Here is a 21,003-nt window from a genome sequence, read left to right on the forward strand (position 1 = left end):
CAAGTCTACAAAGGACTGTGTCGTGGTCCACAACACACTTGCATAGAATTGCCATATTTAAGGATTTTTGGTCTGAAGCGGTAGCCAGACCCAAGCAAACAACAAACAAATAAAGGATAATTATGTATTTTAGTTGTTAAAACAAAAACACAAACAATTAATCACCAATGATAATTCAATCATAATATATCTATAGGCATCGTACTATTTTAAAAAAAACATGTTTGTACATTTAATTATACAACGAATGACTAGATTTAATAATAAGATGCGTCTCATGAACCTTTTTAATAACATGGATACTGTCCATTTTGTTGATTAAAAAATAAAAAACATAATATAAAAATACTAAAATGTTTTCTATAATCTTCTTAATTACTGTATCTATGTAAAATTTATTAACACAATCCCCAATAATATATATCTAGGGTTACAGTTACTGTAGAATTTTCATACCATTAAGCTGTTTTTATAATAGCCCGTAGATTTTATTTCATTGATTAACTGTTTTTCATACTAGGAGAAGATCATCACTAATTATTTATCGCTGAATTTTGAAGGAGGACCGAAGTAGAATATTAGAAACTATAAGGGCTGAAATATAATTTACCCTCGAAAAGAATAGTGACCCATCATTGGCGATTGCGCGCATCTTTAAAACACTCTATCGCGATCGCTTTTAGGCTCTCTTTTCCGATCGAGGGTACGTTGCATCCTCGCTCTCCTCTACATCTGTAGAACAGAAGCGGCGGTCGCCGCCTTTCTCCCTCTTATAGGTAAGCCCTGATCTCTCTCTCTCGCCAAATGCCGTAACTTCACTTCGAGGTCGAGATTTTATCACTTGGTTCTCTCTTTTTCTCGTTTGTTGATTTCTAGGGTTTCGAACCTCTGTTTTCTACACCCCTTTTGAATTTCGAGCAAGTTTGGAGCTTGATAGATTAATTTTCAGGAAATTTAATTTAATTTTTTTAACTTTCTTATCGCTTAGCTTGTGTTACTTTTGGATCTCAATTACACTTGCCTTAGGGTTTCGAATTTAATTTTCGCGAGTTTGGGAAAGTTTGAAAAAAATTGGCGGGGTTAGGGTTTCATAGGCCAGAATAAAGGGTAATTCGTATTGGAATTAGGGTTTTGTGTTGTTAAGCTTTGAGTTTCGGATATATGGCCGCTGGGAGATATGGGGGTTGTCATGATAATGAATCCAGGGATCACGAGTCTGATTCTGAATTGTCAAGGGAAGATTTTCCTTATTCTAAGGATAAATTTGATAGAATTGAGAATGGCAATGTTGAAAACGATAGGGGACGAGTTCGGGAATTAAGGGATAGAGCCAAGGTTAGGCAGAAGGATATTAGGGAGAGAGAAGTGACTAATGGTGGGTATAGTTCGTCTTCTGGTAGAAGTGATTCAGGAAGCTGTGGTAGTGGTGGTGCCCATGGTCCGCGGAAGTGTGGGCTTTCAGTTAGGGACACGGATAGGGAGCCAGGTGAGTTGTCTAGTGAGAGTGGGTCCGATGACGCAATTGACTCTGAGTCACATGCTCACAAAGATAGTGAAGTTTTAAAATTAGTAGAGAATGGGACTCGGACGCCTGTGGAGAAGAAGAGGAAGTTTTCTCCTATAGTCTGGGATAGAGATGACAAACCAGTGAGTAACTCATCAAAAAGTGGGAGTCCCCCTGCAGTGATTGCTCTCCCTCCACCGCCACCCCTGCCTAAGGCGTACCGCCAGTCACCTAGTTTTATTCCAGAAGGAGGTGTAGGGATATCTCCTGTTAAAAGTAGTAGAAACCTGAATTTGCTGTCTTCTTCACCGCTGAAGGGATCAATTGGCAATTGTGCGTCTGAGTCTCCTGTAGAGTTGGCTTCATCACCAATGGATGAGCAGTGGGGCATTGACCAGGAAGCAGAGCACATAGAAGATGAGGATTATGTTCCAATGAGGAATATCTCATCTTCACGGTGGGCAGCTGGCAACAATTCTCCTGTTGATGAAGGTGAAATTGTTGAAGATCAGGAAATTCCTAAAAGGAGGAAGAAGTTGCCTAATTTGGGGTTTTTGGATTCCAGAGTACCCAACAAGTTATCAACTCCAGATCCCGGGGATTTTAAGAGAGAAGGTTCTGATGTGGCTAGAGGGAGGTCGTCAGAATCTGATGAGCGAGGCACCTGTGCTAGGTCTTTGAACGGGGATGATTATAATGGGAATGATTCTGGGAGGGATGATTACATGGATATTGATGAGGAACACAATAACAGTGATTCTGATACAGATCCCAGGGATGAAGATGATTCTTGCGAAACACCAGAACCTGCAGGTCCACCTCAAAGAAGTGTAAACATGCTTCAGGGGTGTAGAAGTGTTGATGAGTTTGAGAGACTAAATAAAATAGATGAGGGCACTTATGGTGTTGTATATAGAGCCAGAGACAAGAAGACTGGGGAAATTGTAGCATTGAAGAAGGTAAAGATGGAGAAAGAACGTGAAGGTTTTCCACTGACTTCTCTTAGGGAAATAAACATTCTTCTTTCTTTTCATCATCCTTCAGTTGTTGATGTTAAAGAAGTTGTGGTAGGGAGCAGCCTTGATAGCATTTTTATGGTGATGGAGTACATGGAGCATGACCTCAAAGGACTCATGGAGTCAATGCGACAGCCATTTAGTCAGAGTGAAGTTAAATGCTTAATGCTCCAGTTGTTGGAGGGTGTGAAGTATCTTCATGATAATTGGGTTCTTCATCGAGATCTGAAAACGTCAAATCTGCTCTTGAATAATCGTGGTGAGTTGAAGATCTGTGACTTTGGGCTGGCTCGTCAATATGGAAGCCTGTTGAAAACATACACTCATTTGGTGGTTACTCTGTGGTACAGGTAAGCTGAACTGTACGTGAACCACTCCAACTTGCATATCTTTGGCTTGCATTTTTGTTTGATTTATTTTATTTTAGTGTTAGGTATCCTTTTTGTGTTTTCTTGTTTCTATAGGCCTGGGTTTATTTTCAATTAGATTTCACACTGTTTTTGCAAACGGTTTGTGATATATTTACTTTTGAAGTATTTCTGTGCTATTTGTCCTGAAATTTTTCTGTGGTGCCTGAACCTGATGATTGTAGTCTCTTAGCATTGATGCATCATATCGACATGCATCCTCACTTTGATGTTGAGTGTTTGATGTTCTCTTCCATTTATCCAGGGCACCAGAATTACTATTGGGAGCCAAGCAATATTCAACGACAGTTGACATGTGGTCCCTGGGCTGCATTATGGCTGAACTGTTATCGAAGGGACCTCTGTTTAATGGAAAAACAGAAGTAGATCAACTTGACAAGGTAAATTAAATTTCCAGCAAAATAATACAAGGTAAACTAGTTCAGTTGATTCCCACCTGCCCTTGATCATTAAAACTTGCACTGCTATGCTTATTGAGTGAGCAGTTTAATTACTCCTCTCTGGGCTTTTTTAATTGCAGATTTTCCGAATCCTTGGTACACCAAATGAGACAATCTGGCCTGGGTTTTCCAAGCTACCTGGAGTGAAGGTCAACTTTGTCAAGCATCAGTAAGCATCAATTTTCATCAACTTTTTTATCAAGTTAATAACAACCAGTTGTTCTTATGTTTGCTGCTGTTTTCCCAGGCTTCCAGCTGGGTGATTCTGGTCTGGTTATCTGGCCTCCATTGCGACACTTCTCTGTTACACATCATTCTTGATATTTTGCATTAACCACCTGATATGTTCATTTCAGGTATAACCTGCTGCGTAAGAAATTTCCAGCAACTTCCTTCACTGGATCACCGGTGCTTTCTGATTCTGGGTTTGATTTGTTGAACAAACTTCTTACCTATGACCCTGAGAAGGTAGATAACAAATTAAGTGAAGATTGCTTTACAGTCAGTTGATTTTTTTTTGTTTGGAATAAATACTTTATTTGATTGCTATAGTGGTTTGATAGGGTTCATTGTGTTTTCTTGCAGCGAATTACTGCTGAAGCTGCTCTTAATCATGACTGGTTTCGTGAAGTTCCTCTTCCAAAGTCTAAAGACTTTATGCCTACTTTTCCTGCTCAGCATGCTCAAGACAGGTATTTTAAAAGAGAAACAAATTGAAGCATTTATTTATCAACCAGTCCATTTATTTTTTATTTACTCATTTAGGTTATTTTCTTGTTATAATTAGGCGTCTCCGAAGAATAAGGAAGAGTCCAGATCCTTTAGAAGAGCAGCGGAGAAAGGAGTCACAACAAGGGGAGTTTGGGACCGGTGGTTTGTTTGGCTGAGAGATTAATTGGTCAACCTTGGCCCTGGATTGCAATTTTTTTGTTTTGCAAGCTACTGACACAAGATGTGGTTGAGGTGAGAGATATCCATTGAAAGGAAGTAGCGAACCTTGTTTCTCAGACGATCATTTGTACTTTTTTTAGCAGGCCTCTTGTGATTTGGATGGAGAAAATATTTGCCTCCTGCTGTCAACCAGTTATGTTTCAGGCTAACATTGTTCTCCTGCTTTGTTAACATATAGGATGCGCCTGGGACACTGCTTGCATCGCAAGGTGTGGCACAATGGCTTTTCATTTTAAAATATTAGCTGAAACTTTGTATGTAACATATATTTTCCATGGTACATTGTAAACATTCTTAAAATTTGGTTTTGGTGATTAGAACCGTATTAGTTTACTGCCTGCTGGCAGTTCTATTTTATTCTTTTTCTTCTCTCCCTCTCTAGTTTTTTTCTTCTTAATTTGACATTGTGTTTGCAAGAAACAGTTGGTGTAAAGTCCTGGAGATGTTCTTAGCTTTTCATTGACAAAGAAATAGGCAATAACATAGAGCATCAAAGGTAATTTGTTGATTTGGTTATCTGCAGAATGTTAACTGGAATCTGGATTATGCATTCTATCCACAATGTGGAAACTCATAAACAATCTATTCTTAATCAATCCATTTTTTTAATTTGTTTGACTATAACTCCAATGTTGCTCCTTGTTATTTAATTTGGCTTGTGACATTAAGTTTTCGGTCACAAGCTTTCCCTTATCAATCACAGAATTTCAAGAAATTGATGCTAAGAAATAACTGTTTTACTTTTTTTGAAAAAAGAAGAAGAGAAATCAAAAAAGAAAGAAGGAAAATGTCAGTAATATAGGTAAGATTATGTAGTGCAAGCTTCTGGTGATTCTTGATGAAAGTTGCAGTTGCAGTGTGGTACTATTTATCCTTTCCCAATGTTGTTGCCCTTTTCTCCCAAGCAAATAGATTTAAACATTTTTTTCCATGTTTTTAATTGAAGATTGTGTTGACCAATGATATTGACTTAAATTGGTGATGATTCACAATTTTCCCAAACAATGATGATAATGTTGTTTTCAGTTTGATCTCTCTTAACCATTAGAAGATCAAACCAGAGGTAAGCAGGGGAAGGGTGAGAAGGCATGCATATAAACAAGTGACTTGTTCTTCCTTCTATCTGCCTGATTTTCATTGATAGTGGATAGGTCCTGCAGAACCTTGACTTTGTTATTGGAGATCAATTGTTTGATTTGTTTTTGCATGCTTTTCCTTGATTGAAGAATATATCATTTTGTGTATTCAAACTGTCATTCTGTCTTGGTTGCTTATATGTCCTTTTTGCTGCTATTAGTTCCATACCCGTCAAGTTTCATGAATTGAAATTCTCAAGTATCAAAATTTAAACAGCATGCACATGAGCAAATGTCTAGTCTGTCATCCTTTTTTTCATTTGATGATGTGAAAAGATTGAACATTTGACCAATCAGAATGTTTTTATGACAATTTCGGTGGATGTCACTGCAGTATCAAAGCTAGCAGGTTGGGGAGGTCACCTGCTGTGGATTATATAGAACTTTCACTTAGATGTCTTCAGGCTCAATAGAGGTACAACACAAACTTTGTTTTATTCTTATGTGTCAGATTTCTTTTTTAATCTCTTAATATTCACAACCTTTAGATGTTGATGTACCTCTAGGCATTCTTATGCATGTGGTTCTGCACTAGTTCTGTTCCTATGATGGTAATCTTCAGGATTTGGTGCGCTTCTAATCATTGGGAGCATGCTTTTCAATGGGGTTGGATTTTGTTCTTTGTTCTTTGTTCTTTGTTCTTTGTTCTTTGTTTGGGAGAAAAAGAAAGGGGTGGGGAGTTCTTTTCTTTGTTTCATATAGTTCTAACTATACGGCTCTTAAGCAAGGTCCAGGGATAGTGCAATATTTTCGTTGGGTTTCAAGTTTTCAGTAGTGGTAGTAGACTAAAATCCCTTAAAATCTGCAACCCTGAGTGTTTGTTGTTTATTCCACACTTCTATAGTCTTGCCTGAATGTTTGTGCTATGCATTTTCTACTGTCTTCAAGATTTGCAATTTGATATTTCAGGATTAAGTAGATGTTTTCCTTTTAGAGATTAATAGTTTAGTGAGGCATGAAGCATCAAAACAGATGATGCAATGCCCCTTAATAAAAAGAAGGGTGGTAATAAGATTTGCAAGCTTGTTCAGAAGGTGGTGAAAAGCTTCTTTGCACTGAAAGTCTTAACTAAAACTTGTTTCATAATTAAGAAGTCTGAGCTTGATTGGGACTGCACTGTTTTTTCTTCCAAATAATAAAGAATGTTCAAGCTTCTCTTAGGTGGATTGTTAATGCTACATTTATGCAGAATCAGGATTTTATGGGACAACGTTTACGGAGATCCATTGCTTAAGAATAGTGATTGGAACCTCCAGTCAATTGTCATTTTGGCTCGCTAGTTGAATGGTTGATGTGGTGCTTTTCATCTGTTAGTTTGTTCCCACGGTCCTTAAATTTCATCCCTCCACATTATATTCTTCTCAGTTCAGTCTAGTTCAAGTTTATGAAACTGATCAGTGGTCTAGCCATTATTCCTGAAGAAATTTGTGATGAAATACCGAGAGTATTTAAGAGTATGTTTGTTTTCCCCTTCTGCAGCCAAGATTTTTCAGACATTTTTGAAGCAAATTGCTCAAGAAATCTCATCATAATGCATCTTCCTGCTCATTGATTTTGCATTATATAGCCTGCAAAATGAGTGTAGCTGGCAGAATGAATGGTTTCAAAGCACCATCCTTCCAATAACTTCTACTCTTGGCAACCTCTCATCCGAGTTTCTACTGTGTACGTGGCATAAATTCAATCAAAAGTTTAAATTTTTGAAATTTTTGAACTTCCATGTTTTAATTATACAATCTCTCTACCCTAAAGAGTTATTGTAAGTTGCTTTTGTTAGACATGTTTAATTTAAAGTCGTTTTGATTTATTTTTGTCTCTAAGTTACTTATAAAAAAAAATTAATTATTACTCGAAATCAAATACTGATTTTTTTATTTAAAAAAATCATGTCAAATGGACTCTTAGCTCTTCATACTTAGCCCTGGATTCTACCCATAATTAGAAACGCCAGCAGGATAAATATCAAGTTGAAAACCTTCCACTCTTGCAAATGTTCCAAAATCTACCAGGATGGCATGGACACCTCATTGCTAAATGCACGGTTGATTCGTGCAATGCGCCTATCAATCAATGGTCAATCCAGAGGCTCACCGAGGCATATAACAGGCAACGCTCCCGGAAAAAAGGGAAGGCTAAAAAAGAATACTAACAGGGCTTCCAATTTTGAATCCATTTCTGAGATTTTACTGCTGCGGTGCTTTCAGGCTCGTGCCCAAGAGATTCTATATATTGACTCGCTACCATGGGTTACATTTTTGGCGCATAAGCAAAGCCACTGCAAAATTCATACGCAAAACATTAATAACGACATACAAAAAATTACACGAATCAAATTCGACAGAGACTACTAGCTGCCGGGTATGGGTTTGTTTTGAGGTTATCCAGAAAACATCATCCTAATGGCATACGAGCTTGTAACTCTATGACATGCAGGCATCCTTAGTTATCATCCGATTAGCCGCTTCAATATTCGTGGATACCATTCAGATGCCAGGAGTGGGCGATGGGATCTAATCAACAAATGGACTCCCTGAACCCAACCCTCGGAGCAGTGGTGGGTTCGTCTTGGTGGTTACTGAAGAGGGGTTTCTCGACAGCAAAGTTGTGGAAGAAATAGATCTTTCGAGAGCTCTTGTCATGGGGATTTTCATCAAGAAGAGAAAACTATTGTCTTTCCAAGAAGAAAGGTAATTAGAGAGAGTTCAATGAAGAAGATGGTGTTAATAAGTCCTCGATCGACAATCCAGCCAAAAATAGTTATTCCCCCAGGATTGTTCTGCAAATATAGTACTGCAAGGCCAAATAAAAACCATTCATGAGAATTGAGATGCCGATATATAGTAGCAAAACCCCAAGTTTATACAGGCACTAACAAAACAGAAAATTGCCAACGTATGTGAAAAGAAATCACTGTGAAGCACTTTAATGTGTACAGCAAGCCGTGGCTATGAATTGCTGAGACCATACTGGATCTGTTCATCCAGAGGTCACGTGATGACTGAACTAGGTTGTCTGCACGCATTAAGGAGGGCGCTGTGATAATAAAGAAGGAAGAAAAAAAAAAACAAGAGAAGCTGAAAGGGCTTTTAAAAGAAATGAATATCGGATACGGTGGTTTTTTGTGGTTTGAAGATCTAGAGCGCAGCTATCTAAGCATGTATGAAAAGTCCCTCAAATCCATGGGTAGATTTAGAACTTGCTTCAAACACCCAAATACTAGGCATACATTTGAAGTTTTTAGAAGTGCTTTTTAAATGATAAATGTTCATCAAATAATCCAATAGATTTCAATCTGCAGATTCCATTCTAAGAATGATACAAGTAAAGGCAAAGAATTTCACATAAATGAAGTGCATGCGAACATTCTTTTTACCCCATCTCCTGTGATGCCCGTCTCTGATTTCCATGTCCTGTTAAACCCAAGTGTACAACATAACTAGACGCACAGTACACAGAATGAGCAACAATTAATTTGGACAGACAATGAATATCGATTTTAGACTGAAGTGATCCCATGATCTTTTTTTTCTTATGGTATCGAATCTCTTTAGAAGTAATCGTGGATCTTGCAAACATGCTCGAACAATTAAGTGTAGAAAATGTGACAATATCTCATGAAAACAAAAATAATTTCTGCTGTTCAAGTGAGAAAGATTCAGGATAAGATTTCGTACCAAAGGCTTGCCTTTTGTGATATGAAGTCATGTAGGATGCCAACTGCATATTTGTAGGCATTGCAATATAATCAAATGACTCTAAATCGCTTTCAGAATAATTTCTCCGTGCTGAGTTTTGTGGATTCGCAGCTTCTAAGTTCCCCGTACTGTTTGAAACTCTCAGTTGAGATGTATCATTTTGACCACATGTTGCTAACGCATGCCATCTACTTGCTATGGATGCAATTCCCAGGGCTCTATGGGATATTTTTGTAGCAGCATGCAAGCAAAGGATTATACCAACAACCTGGACAATCGAGGAAACCTGAAAACTTAGGGAAAATGTCAGTGACAATCAGGGCCATAATGCATGCAGCGCAAAAATTTTCTAAAGGAAGCGTGCGAGTAAAAAAACTTCTTCTGATTAAATATGTTAAAATAGACGAGGAACCCATCTAAACCCTAGGAATGCAAGCCCTCAAGGATGGGACCTTAAAGAATCAAATGAAGTTTATGCAGACATTTTACAGAGGAGCAGGTGGTGAAGCACTTACCGCAAAATCACCGCCATTTATACCAGTAATAATTCCACTATAGCCTGTGATTCGGAATAGAGTCACAAATTGACTAGCTGTGACAACACAGAACTGGAGAATAAGAAAGATTCGGAACCTATGACTTATCTTAGAGAGATGATAACGCAGACGGGTGTGCTCCTCTATAAAAACCAAAACATCACAATCCCTTTCCAGCAGCTTTGCATAGTCTTCAAAGTGAATTACTTGCAAATTGCAGATTAGATGAAACAAAATGCTGGCTGATAAAGATATTGTACTCACATAACTCCAGGATATAATCAGACCAATTAAAACAGCAGTAGACATCAACCATGATTCATGACGTGCATACGAGACGCGAATGGCTTCACGCACAACTTTCAGAATGAAACATGGCAGTGACCAGAGGATCAGCAAGCGTAAAGAATCCTGTGAAAGAAATTATCCAAACCATGTCTTCATTGTACTTGTGACTGAAATATCTCATCGAAGAGCCAAAGGGATGATATGTCAACAACCTATAACTTATGTTGGTGAGAATGTGTAAAGCTAATAGTATGATTGATGAGAACTCAACTGCAGGTGCATTCTCAAAAAATGAACGAGAAATTGTAAAGGAACCAGATTTTCAAGAGTTGGGATTACAATGTAATATGAGAACCAGAGGGCCTCATTCGACTACATGTTCGACTGTGTTTGGGATGCGGTTAAAACCATGTTTTTTAAATATTTTAATTTTTTATTTAAAATTAATTTTTTATGTTTTTAAATTATTTTGATGTATCAATATTAAAAATAACTTTTATAAAATAAAAAATTTTATTTTAATATATTTTTAAACAAAAAAATACTTAAAACCCAACCACTCACACAATCCCAAACACACCCCGAAACATCAGTCATTCAATTATTTATGATTTTCGTTCTTCATCTAGATGGAAAGAATAATCCTTTATCAGGGGCAAGAAATTAGGAAAACATTACTTTTTTGGTACGCAGGCGAGCAAATTATGGGCAAATGAGAAAATCTGTAATCTTTTAAACTTCTGATAAAACTTGAGTTGGCGAAGCAACAACATAAACCAACCACGATTCATGCCTGATTGCTAATTATGCCGGATTGCAATCATGCTATGTTAAAACGCAAAAGAACTACGGATTCAAAATTGCCAGAATTGTAACAAAGCCTATAAGCAGTTAACACAACATGAAGATGAATCCACAAACAGAGTTGAGCAATATATAATTTAAGCTAGTTAAGAGAGCTAATTACCTTAATCTGTCGAACGTAGAGAAGGGAAAAGCGAGATAAATGGCCACCAAAACGATCAACAAAGAGAAACTTTCTAATACCATACTTGCGTAAATTATGCGATAAGCAAATCAAAGAAACAGCAGCAAGACAGGCCTGTGATGCCACAATATCAAGCTCGAAATCCTTAATCTGGTACTTGTCGCACCCTGAACATTGGGACAGCTCCAGTAGTGCTACCGGAAGCAAGACACCAATCAGCATAAAAGCCACCCACGAAAGCAAAAAACTCTTGAGAGAAGATTGATTGAATCCCAGAAATGATAGATATGCTTCAAGCTTTTCTAGTGCTTGGTCGATGTCTTGGTTTGGAATACTAATCCCTTGGTCTTGTTGTTGTGGATTGTGATTAGGAGTTGATTTACTGTTACTATTTTTATTATTAGTGTCATCATCAAGAAGAGGGGTGTGGGTTGGAGGTTGGTGTTCTGTTTGGAAGTGTATAACTAGAGCATCTGCCATGGATTTTACAGACACTCTTGGGGTTTGACTTTAAGATAGCAATGGAGAGAAGAATGATTGAGATCTCATACCAGTATCAGGGTCAGGGGCGTTCTGATGCCTGCCTTGATCGTTCAGAATCAAAAAAGTCTAAAAGCGAAAGCAGATTCATCCGTGACCAGATCAATGATTATATATATATATATATATATATATATTCAATTTGTTTTTTCAAAATTACTTTGCATCACAGCAACAATATTTAAATAGATTAATACCAGTCACCTAATGAATTTTCATGGTATGAGTTTATATAATATATATTTTTTTATTTTTTATTTATTAATAAAAAATTTAGATATTTATGTCTTATTCATGAGATCTTAGATATTTATTTGGGTGTTTGGTAATGGAATATTATTTATTATTCAATATAAAATAAAATAGTATTATATAAATGACGTGTGTGTGTGTGTAGGGTTTAATTCACGTTTCAGGTAATATTTATTCAATATCTATTATACATTAATTAAAAATAATTATAAAAAAAATCGTTGATTCGAATTAATTGAGGATGATATCTATTGTTATCTCTGAAGTAAATGCTAAAACTAATATTCTAGAAGGTTTTATTCGTGCAAACGGTAATATTCAGAGGTTTGGGGATTTGTTTTATCATAGGATTTATGGAAGCAGCTGATTATAAATTCTAAAAAAACAGCTGTTTTTTTGGAATCAATTCAATTTATACTTAATTTAATGTTCAACTTATAAATATTAAATTTACACTTATTTAATATCATTTTAATATACTAATAATAAAAAATTTAAAAAATTTATATATTTTTAAAATAAAAAATATTTTTTAAAAAATACCATACATCGACTGCGTTGTGTGTGATCACGGGGCACAAATAATTCCTTTTCGTCTCTGGAGCTGTTGCCTGAGAACTCGGAATTTTTATTTGTTTATTTTTGAGTCGTCGTCGTCGTCGTCTTTGCTTTTCTTCTTCGTTGTTTCCGGTAAGAATTTTCAGATGAAAGAGACAAATGTTGCCTGAACTGGAAATAAAAATAGAAACGTCAATGAATTGTCCCATCGGAGAAATCGCTGTTGTGGCCTTTGTATTTGTTTTGCAATGGTTTTGAAGGTGAAAAGGCATCGAATCTACGTTTTCAACATTTTGAACTGTACTTAACCAAACAGAGCCTTAACATGGATTTTCCTGCCTGGGTTTGAAAGCTGGTCCCCTGGACTACTGGATGCTGTTTCTTTGAGCGGTTTTATCAGGTTTTTCAAGTTTTTTTAAAAGTTTTAATTTTTTTTTTGTTTTCTTGTTATTTTGATCTATTATTTAATTAAAAAAAAATTAATAACAATTTTAAACACATCATTATTTACAATGTTATACTCGACCTAAGATTTGAAATTTAATTAAGGTAAGTTTTATATTCAAGTTAAGTTTTTCAAATTTTTTATTTTTTCATAAATTTTTATTCTTTTTTGTTTTTAATTATTGTAATGTATTTTTTAAAAAAAACGAAAAAACTTTAAATAACATTCTTAAACACGTTGTTTGCTTGATATGCTATCAAAGTATATGACACGTTTCTCAGTGATGATAAGAGTTAGGAAGCAGAAGAAGCATAAGCGGGCTGGGAAAACTGGTGGGGGATGGCGTGGAGTGTGCGTCAGGTTGTGGCCGGAGATAGTGATGGCTTACTTGCAGGGAAGTAAATATGATGTGGCAGAGAAAGCAACAGATGATAAATATGCAGGAATCGGACCAAGTTGCGAAGGAAAAGAAACTTCAGAAATGGCTTCCAGGTTCAACGCAAATATATATATATATATATATATTGCGTTGAACCTGGAAGCCATTTCTGAAGTCTCAATTTTGCATCAATTATATTTTTTTATTTATCAAATTTATCTTCCAAGTCTCATGAATCCATCCAATTGTCCTAAAACAAATTAACAAATGTAAAAATGCTAGGAAGTTCAAACTTTGATGTATAGTTGACAATTAAATTTTAAAAAATTAAAATAATTTTATATTGGATAACATATTTTTTAAAATAAAATATTAAAATAATATTATATAATATCGATTTGTACCCTTGATTTAAGGCAATTATGCTCAACCCTTGATTTAAAGCATGAGTCCATTACCATGAAACCCAAATTAAATTAAAATAAATCAAGTAAATAAATTCTAATTAACCACGTATCCTAAGTCTAAAATAAAAAGAAAAACATTCAGGTTTTTTAAAAAAACAAAAAAATTATTCAAGCAAACTTGAAATACTGGCTTGTACTGTGCTGCAACCCTAGCTAAATTGTTTCTCATCCAAAAAAATGCTTAAGTGATGATGATATTTTTAAATAATAAATACAAATTTAAGACTCAGGTCGTTGATTTGATTAAATGCATTATAGTGAGTTAATTTAAAAATAAAATTAAAAAAATTAACAATGCAAGATAAATAAAAAGACCCTGGAATAATCAGGTTTATTTTAAAAATTAGCGAAGAAACACACACACACATATATATATATATATGATGTTCAATGTTTAAATAAATCAAGTATTTAATGATAAAATTAACAAAAACATGAGTTTAAAAAAATAAAATAAAATAAAAAAACTTCTAAAGCTGCGCCTCAATTAACAAAAAATTTTAACCTTGAAAAAATATTAAAATAAATGTAGAAGATGACATAATGGACTATATATGTTTTAAAATAAATATTGAGTAATTAAATTAATTTAATTCAAAAAACATTTTTTTTAAATGAAGCTAGATCAAGCAAATAACAAAAAAGTAAAATGACCCGAGGTCATTTTACCAAGTTCCTTTGAAATGGTTCTCTCAAGTAATCTAGTATATTCTAGTTGTTCATCTATGTTGGGATACCCGAATTATTTTTTAAATTAATAAAAAAATTTATATAAAAAAATATATGAATCTCTATATCTAATTAAATCAAATGTCAAATGACGAGACTAAAAAACATGAGTTTAATAAATAAAAAAGAATCAAAACAACAAATGAATCAAAACCATCTCATAAATATCTCAAATTTATAATCCAATAAATTCTAGACGCATGATTAATAAAAAAAACTCAATGTAGTGTTGAAGAATAGAATAAAAAAATTAATTTCAAAAACCCATGAAGGTTAAGAAATAGCAATTAAAACAATAAACAATAAGGATAAAATATGATATGTAAATTTAATGGAGGTAGATGAAATTGTAAGAAAAAAAATCAATTTTAAAAACTACCCCAAATAAAATAAATGTAAATAAAAAATAGAGATTGAATATGAAATTAAAAAAATTAATGAATGATGAAATTGAAAAAAATTCAATTTTACAAGTTAATTAAATATAAAAAATAACAAGTAAATTAATAAAGACCGGATAGAAAATAAATTGAAGGACTATCGTAAAATGTAAAATGTTGTAAGGGCATGAAAACCAATGAGAAAAAAGAAAAGGATGAAAAATAAATAAAAAAGTTAATTTTTGACAATTACTCTTATTTATATGTTTGAAAACGTGGTTGCGGGTACTTTTTAAAATATTTTTTTATTTTGAAATGTATTAAAATAATATTTTTTTTATCTTTAAAAAATTATTTTTGATAACAATACAATAAAATAATTTTAAAATATATTAATTTAAAGTAAAAAAATATTTTTTTAAAAAATATTTTTAAAATATAAAAACAAAAAATTCACCCAGCGTTACAAATAAAAAATCATTTTTAACCCATCACGAGTAACCACGCGCAATGCTCAAAAGACAACAAAGTAACTTTCTGGCATGTTCCACAAACATGTCACCATCTTTTTAAATTTTATTAGTTAGAGACTCTTTTACCCTTTTTAACTCCCGTTCATTTTTAATTTTTTTTGAGTGAAGGGCAAAAACACAATCTCCCTGTCATAACCCAAATGAAGGCACGTGTAAATAGATTTTCCACGTCCTTTACATTTTTGTAATTCATTATACTTGCACGGTGAATGTTGGAACTAGAGCCAGTATAGTTAAAAATATTAAAATAATACGGTGGATACGTCCGAAAAAAAATAAAATATTTTTATTAAAAAAATATTCTTAAAAATACTTCAAAGTTCTCATCCCTATCCTAACCCAAGACTTGAACCATTATTTTTTATGACAGTCAACTTTCATGATTGCATTTAAAAGGCCCATGACACAAAACAAAATAATATAGAAATAAGAAAATTATTGAGAAGAGAGAGAGAGATATTTCATAGCAAAGAGATAAGATTGTGGCTTGATAAAATCCGGCCATGAAATTGATATAAATACCATCATATAAAAACTTTTATAATGTAAAGTTAATGGATATAAAAAAAATATAATTTATTCATGGGATTTGAAGTTTTAATTCTAAAAAATTTTAGATTGATTTTTTGTATGGATTTGTTGGTTTTTTTTTTAAGGATTATATACTTATTTAAAATATTTAGAAGAGTGTTTTCATGTTTTTCATTAAAAAAAATAAATTTTTAAGCAAGTTTTTCTGAAAACTAACAAAATTCTCAAAAGAATATAAAAATAAACGAGATGTTGATATGTCTTCTCGAGTATAAGTATAATTCTTTTCCTTTTAGCATACATATATATATTTTTAAATTCATACTTTATACATGCATTATAAATTTTTCTTTATCATCCCATCAAATGAAAATTGAAAAAAAATAACCAACTAAAGTGGATTACAATTTCTTCCTAATTTATATCAATAAAATATAAATTAACAGAAGTGAATTATATATAAATTAGATAAACGATATATTTTCTAAAGCTACATTAAAAACAAAAATAATTAAAAAATATTTGTTGAAATTTAAATAAATAGAAGTAAAACAATTACAAATTAAACGGAATGCGATAGAAGAAAAAAGCTACCATTAAAAACTCACTGAAAAAATAAAGCATGTATGATAATGAAACAAGACAAGAATATTTTGTCTAGTGTTTCAGATACATATATTATAAAAATGATAAAATAATACAAGGGTAAAAGAGACTTTTACGCATTTTAGACACCACGGATAAAATATGACGCGGACGTGCTCATTTTATCTTATAAACTATTAACAGAAAACAGATGTGTTTTCGTCTCATCTCCTTGACGCTTTCGTATCGTCTTGACACTTGAACCAAAAACAATAAAAAATAAAAAAATAAAAAATAAAAAATAAAATTGAAGCCACACAATAAAGACAGGGACGCGATTATCGCTCACGTGTCACGTTTAACAGGAAGCTGAATCACGTGCAGACTGATTGGCAAACATGTGAGCGGACACGACGAAGGAGACCATTCTTTAGTTGTTAAATGAGTTGTTAAAATGGTTTTTTTCAATGGGATGTGCATAAAGAAAAATCTGTACTTATGCTATTTAAAAAGGCATATCAATAATTTTTTATTTGTTAAAATAATATATATTTTTTATTTTTTTAAAAAATTATATTTAATATTAATATATTAAAATAAAAAAATATTAGACCATTCTTTAGTCAATTTCTTAAAAAAATCTGCAATGCAGTTTGCCTTTGACAATGAGAATTAAGCCTAGAAACATCTTCCTCGTGGCAGGATAAGTATATTTTCAACTATTTTCATTTTCACCATGTCAACTTTTTAAAAACTTTCAATCAAGTGCTTTTATCTAACTTTCGTAGATTGCTTCGTTTTCCACCCACAATTTACTAAAAGAAAATTGCAATGTTAGCACATTAATTTTCAATTTTTTTGCAATCAAATACATGAACTGCGTTCCATTTTATTTTTGGTAGACTAGCATTTGTATTGTTCCGGTTGAGTATCTTTTAGAAATCCGTTGATATTTTCTATTTATTTATTTAAATAAAAAGTAATTGTTTGAGAATATATTTATTGTTGTTTTTTTTAAAAAATTCGTATTAAAATGTATTAAAATATTTTTTTTTATTTTTAAAATCAATATATCAAAATAATTCAAAATAAATAAATAAATTTAAATTTTTTAAAAGCATAATTTATTAGTATTCCAAACTCTAGGACATTCGCATTTCAGGCATGCGTTTGAATCAAGATGGTCCAGTTTCTTGACCAGGAGAACAAAATAGGGGACTAGAGGGGTGGCTATGTACTATGGCTGACTGGGTTACAGATTGACAGACTACAACCCCCAGACAGATTGATCAAAGAAGCTCTGCAATCTTTTGGGAGAATCATGCACGATAGCGGTGGGATCTGCTTTGGCCAAGAAAGAAAAAAGGCTAACTTCCCATCTTCCTGTTATGGAGCCGAGAAAACAATGCACACTGCCTAGCGCCTAACCCTAAACTAGTTGCTTGAAGATTTCGAGATTAGAGATAGCAATGCTATCAAAGACAAGGAGAAGGCTTCTCTCGACTGCATGAAGGGGAAAGGATACCCTTTTCTTGGCAATCTTGAAAAAAAAGATCTGGTCCTGGTCCTAGATTCTACAAGTTCAGATTTTGCCACTGCTCTGAACTTTTGAAGTACACATGATAAAACAATGTGCGTAAATCAAGCATCATTGTGCTAGCAGCATAAAATCTAGAACACTCCAATTGCCTCTAAATTTACACACAAAGAACCATGATGAAATCCTTTAGTACAGATAATTGTGTATTCCTACCATTACCAAGGCCCGGAGTATGCAAAGAACTTCCATTTTTAATCGATCAAAGCACATCAAAAATAATTTATACAACCCAAACACACTGGTATTCAAACTTTAGATCTTTCTGATTTGTTTTTGCTACGTCATTTACTGTATTCACAAAGCTCTAGGTGCTTAGTCGAAATATGAATACGATAGAAATTGCTTCCATGCTTCACATTTTATTGCAGATGCTAGGTCAACAAGCTATTTGAGAAAGAAAGTGGTATATGCTAGGCAAAGGCAGCAATATCTGACACTTATAATGATTTTAAACCAGGCTAACCTTTTAGATAGAAATGCTATTGGGGATTCCTCGACCTGTTACTCCAGGGCCTGAAGTGGGAACGAGCAGTTCATATGGTGGAACACCTGCACCGCTTCTGTTCTTAAGGCGGGCATCCTTATTTCTCAAGTTTATTATTCCTTCAATCTCCTCTAATCGAGCAGAAAATCTATTGAACAATTCTACTATTTCATGATCATTGATCCAATGGCTGTGCAGGTGGCTTACCTGACCCAAGTACTCTTCATCTGGGGAGTGAGTCGACAGAGTGTCCTGAGCAGCCATTATTTTGGTGGCTTGAAGTTGAGTTGGCAAAGATGACAGGAAAGTATGCTGTGGGTTTCGGATGAACTTTTCATGATCCTGCTCGTTTTCTAGTGGGATGAGTTTTCTCATGAGGGTAGGACGACTAGGCACATACCCTCCAAAGGGGTACTGCCCAAAGTTTAAAGCAGCATGCTGCCCTGATGCAATCCAGATCATTGTAGTAAGTATGCCAGATACATCTTCTTTGGTATCGAGTTTAGGCCACCATGGTTCGCTCCTCTTGTCAAAATGACCCTTGTTTTTTATCTCATTCCACCAGGCTTGGAGCTCAATATCAGATGTGACAGAGTTAGGCTCAGAGTAGAAGTGATCAACATAAGATTCTACATATTCTTTTATGGCTGACCAAATGAGGAGTCCATCAGAAGCATAAGGGTAGTCTTCTATCACAAGCCTCACTCCACAAGGCATCGAAGGATCCTCCACTGCCATTCCCCTGAAAATTTCATCACAGTTATGAATATTTTTTTCATCTGTTCTACAAGAAGGCTGGCAACAAGAATACAGCAAGTGATGTTTAGAAACAGTTATGCATTAAAAGCATGAAAAAAGTGGGAGGTCAGGAATGGACCAAACTAACAGTCCTGCAATAGCCGCTGCTTCAGACAGGTCAGATCACCAGAAAGTATCTAAAAGCTTGAAAAATAAACAAAGAGTTTAAGAAATTAAAATGCACTCCAGTTCTACCTGCGAACAAGATCTGCTGGCAATGCCTCCATGTCAAACCGCCACATATTCTTGTAGGCTGCAGAGCTAATCTCCATGGCATACTTTCCAGGACTGAAACAGGCCTCAATTATTCCTCCTCCATTTATTAAGCTCTGCCGTGCAAGTGCATTAATTTCTAGTGTATAACGTGCATGGGGATGGATCAACTTGTAAATGGGGTGCATTGCACTAAGCTGCCTGTGAGTTGCAATTAGATAAGTCTCCATGCAGGCATGAGTCCTCAACCTGAGAATTCAAAAACACCCACAGGTTAGAAACACGCATGCCTTGCTTTTTTAAATTTCATTGAGTACAATCTTTTCTTTTACCAGTGATTTACTAGTTGATGAACACCAGCATCATTTGAGCAGACATGAGCTTTGGCTAGTTTCCAGATCCAATGTGTCGTGGCATCATGCCCATGAATGTAAACATGTTTGTTGCAAGGTGAAGAGGGTGATGGGGGAAGTGAAAGCTCAATAACTACTGGCCTTAGAATACCAGCCTGATCATAGAAGAAAACAGTCCTTGATGCATAAGCTTTTCTTCCTGGCAAGGAGTTCATCTTCTCGATAAATGGCAAAAGCATATCATGGTAATTGAGGATAAATAACCTTTTCTCTTCAATTGCCTGCGTCATCAAGTATCAGAAACCAGCGTAAGAGGAATCCAGTTCTTCAGCACAAACTGATTTCATTAATTTTTTTCATGTTGTGGATTTTCTACTTTGTAATTCATCGAGCCATGAAAAATTAAGAGGTAATAGAACCAGCTAATGTTACAGACTACTTTGATTAAAAGTCAAAGATTGCTTTTCTTGTTAAGTCCAATCAGTATGAAAATCTAGGCAAACTACAACCTTGAGAATGTCTTTCCACATAAGCCAAACAAGATACTGGGAATGTAAGGCGATTCATAAAGGGCGTATGATTTGCCCAATCACCAATATTAAATTTCCAGCAGCAATGGAGCCCATATACAAAAAGGTGTGTGACAATATAGGATGCGAAACAGGATCAGCATTTCAACCAGAAAAACAATATGAAAATCAAAGGCACGAATCACCAAATGTATATTTGTTTTTTCCAGATTTAGAACAATGGAAGCAGGCTTCTGTAGATGTAGCATGAAAGCAACAGATTATGCATGATGCAGATACCTTCTCTACACTCATTCCATGAAGTTCATGCTCAATTAATTCCTCAGTGATTGCTGATTCTGGAGGGCCATACACAGCAGGATCTAGTTTGCTGAGAATTGGAAATTCCTGTAAAATTGAAGTAGCTTACAGACTAAAGGGTGTGGCAAAAAAGCTACAACCTGTAAATAGCGACAAGTTGAGTAAGATTTGAAATACTACCTTTAAAATCTCAATGTTCACTGGATTCACCCCAGCCAAAGTCTGGCGAGCAAACTCACTATCACGCAACCATGCAAATCTATCCCCTAGGCAGATATAACAGATAAGGTGAAAAAAAGAAAGATAGTATAGAAAAGCCATGCAGGAAGGATGGAGGAAGGGAA

General features: G+C 34.5%; 3 protein-coding genes across 11 annotated transcripts in view; 1 reads left to right on the forward strand and 2 right to left on the reverse strand.

The window, feature by feature from the left end:
- The first annotated feature begins 657 nt into the window (after positions 1 to 657).
- Positions 658 to 6,828, forward strand: LOC105129343 (Protein kinase superfamily protein). 8 transcript variants are annotated; one of them, XR_843048.1, is made up of 9 exons: positions 659 to 2,870; positions 3,193 to 3,328; positions 3,469 to 3,557; positions 3,745 to 3,856; positions 3,974 to 4,080; positions 4,176 to 4,548; positions 4,763 to 4,835; positions 5,810 to 5,890; positions 6,665 to 6,828. XR_843048.1 is itself a non-coding variant. In XM_011031350.1 (6 exons), the coding sequence occupies exons 1-6, from the start codon at positions 1,162 to 1,164 to the stop codon at positions 4,273 to 4,275; spliced, it is 2,253 nt and encodes a 750-aa protein (XP_011029652.1). In that variant the 5' UTR covers positions 659 to 1,161; the 3' UTR covers positions 4,276 to 4,696. The 8 variants fall into 8 exon arrangements, 2 of the variants coding, with proteins under 2 accessions (XP_011029653.1, XP_011029652.1); XR_843047.1 differs by lacking the exon at positions 6,665 to 6,828 and adding an exon at positions 5,982 to 6,077; XR_843051.1 differs by lacking the exon at positions 6,665 to 6,828 and having other exon boundaries at positions 4,176 to 4,351; positions 4,518 to 4,548; positions 5,810 to 6,077.
- An 808-nt stretch (positions 6,829 to 7,636) lies between these two features.
- On the reverse strand, positions 7,637 to 11,614 carry LOC105129344 (zinc finger CONSTANS-like protein (DUF3537)). Of its 2 annotated transcripts, none has more exons than XM_011031352.1 (4): positions 10,962 to 11,614; positions 9,686 to 10,117; positions 9,150 to 9,456; positions 7,637 to 8,265 (listed from the first exon to the last, which is right to left on the reverse strand). In XM_011031352.1, the coding sequence occupies exons 1-4, from the start codon at positions 11,460 to 11,462 to the stop codon at positions 8,126 to 8,128; spliced, it is 1,380 nt and encodes a 459-aa protein (XP_011029654.1). In that variant the 5' UTR covers positions 11,463 to 11,614; the 3' UTR covers positions 7,637 to 8,125. The 2 variants fall into 2 exon arrangements, with proteins under 2 accessions (XP_011029654.1, XP_011029655.1); XM_011031353.1 differs by having other exon boundaries at positions 8,184 to 8,265; positions 9,161 to 9,456.
- Positions 11,615 to 18,154: 6,540 nt separating this feature from the next.
- LOC105129345 (lipoxygenase 6, chloroplastic-like) overlaps positions 18,155 to 21,003 on the reverse strand; it is a 4,739-nt gene continuing 1,890 nt past the window's right edge. Inside the window, exons 5-9 of the mRNA XM_011031354.1 lie at positions 20,840 to 20,925; positions 20,639 to 20,746; positions 19,809 to 20,110; positions 19,459 to 19,725; positions 18,155 to 19,207 (exon numbers count right to left, since the gene is read on the reverse strand). Of these exons, the coding sequence (XP_011029656.1) occupies positions 18,448 to 19,207; positions 19,459 to 19,725; positions 19,809 to 20,110; positions 20,639 to 20,746; positions 20,840 to 20,925 (1,523 nt within the window). The 3' untranslated portion in view covers positions 18,155 to 18,447. The remainder of the gene's footprint in view (positions 19,208 to 19,458; positions 19,726 to 19,808; positions 20,111 to 20,638; positions 20,747 to 20,839; positions 20,926 to 21,003) is intronic.

Source organism: Populus euphratica, unplaced genomic scaffold, assembly GCF_000495115.2.
Source record: "Populus euphratica unplaced genomic scaffold, PopEup_1.0 scaffold18.1, whole genome shotgun sequence".
NCBI classification, from domain to species: domain Eukaryota; kingdom Viridiplantae; phylum Streptophyta; class Magnoliopsida; order Malpighiales; family Salicaceae; genus Populus; species Populus euphratica.

Excerpts from the sequence above, each read along its gene's own strand:
- LOC105129343 (XM_011031350.1), top strand. The coding sequence starts at position 1,162 with ATGGCCGCTGGGAGATATGGGGGTTGTCATGATAATGAATCCAGGGAT. Across the intron at positions 2,871-3,192 it reads GTGGTTACTCTGTGGTACAG|GGCACCAGAATTACTATTGG; the intron begins GTAAGCTGAACT and ends CCATTTATCCAG. Across the intron at positions 3,558-3,744 it reads GTCAACTTTGTCAAGCATCA|GTATAACCTGCTGCGTAAGA; the intron begins GTAAGCATCAAT and ends TGTTCATTTCAG.
- LOC105129344 (XM_011031352.1), bottom strand. The coding sequence starts at position 11,462 with ATGGCAGATGCTCTAGTTATACACTTCCAAACAGAACACCAACCTCCA. Across the intron at positions 10,118-10,961 it reads TCTACGTTCGACAGATTAAG|GATTCTTTACGCTTGCTGAT; the intron begins GTAATTAGCTCT and ends TTTCTTTCACAG. Across the intron at positions 9,457-9,685 it reads TAAATGGCGGTGATTTTGCG|GTTTCCTCGATTGTCCAGGT; the intron begins GTAAGTGCTTCA and ends CTAAGTTTTCAG.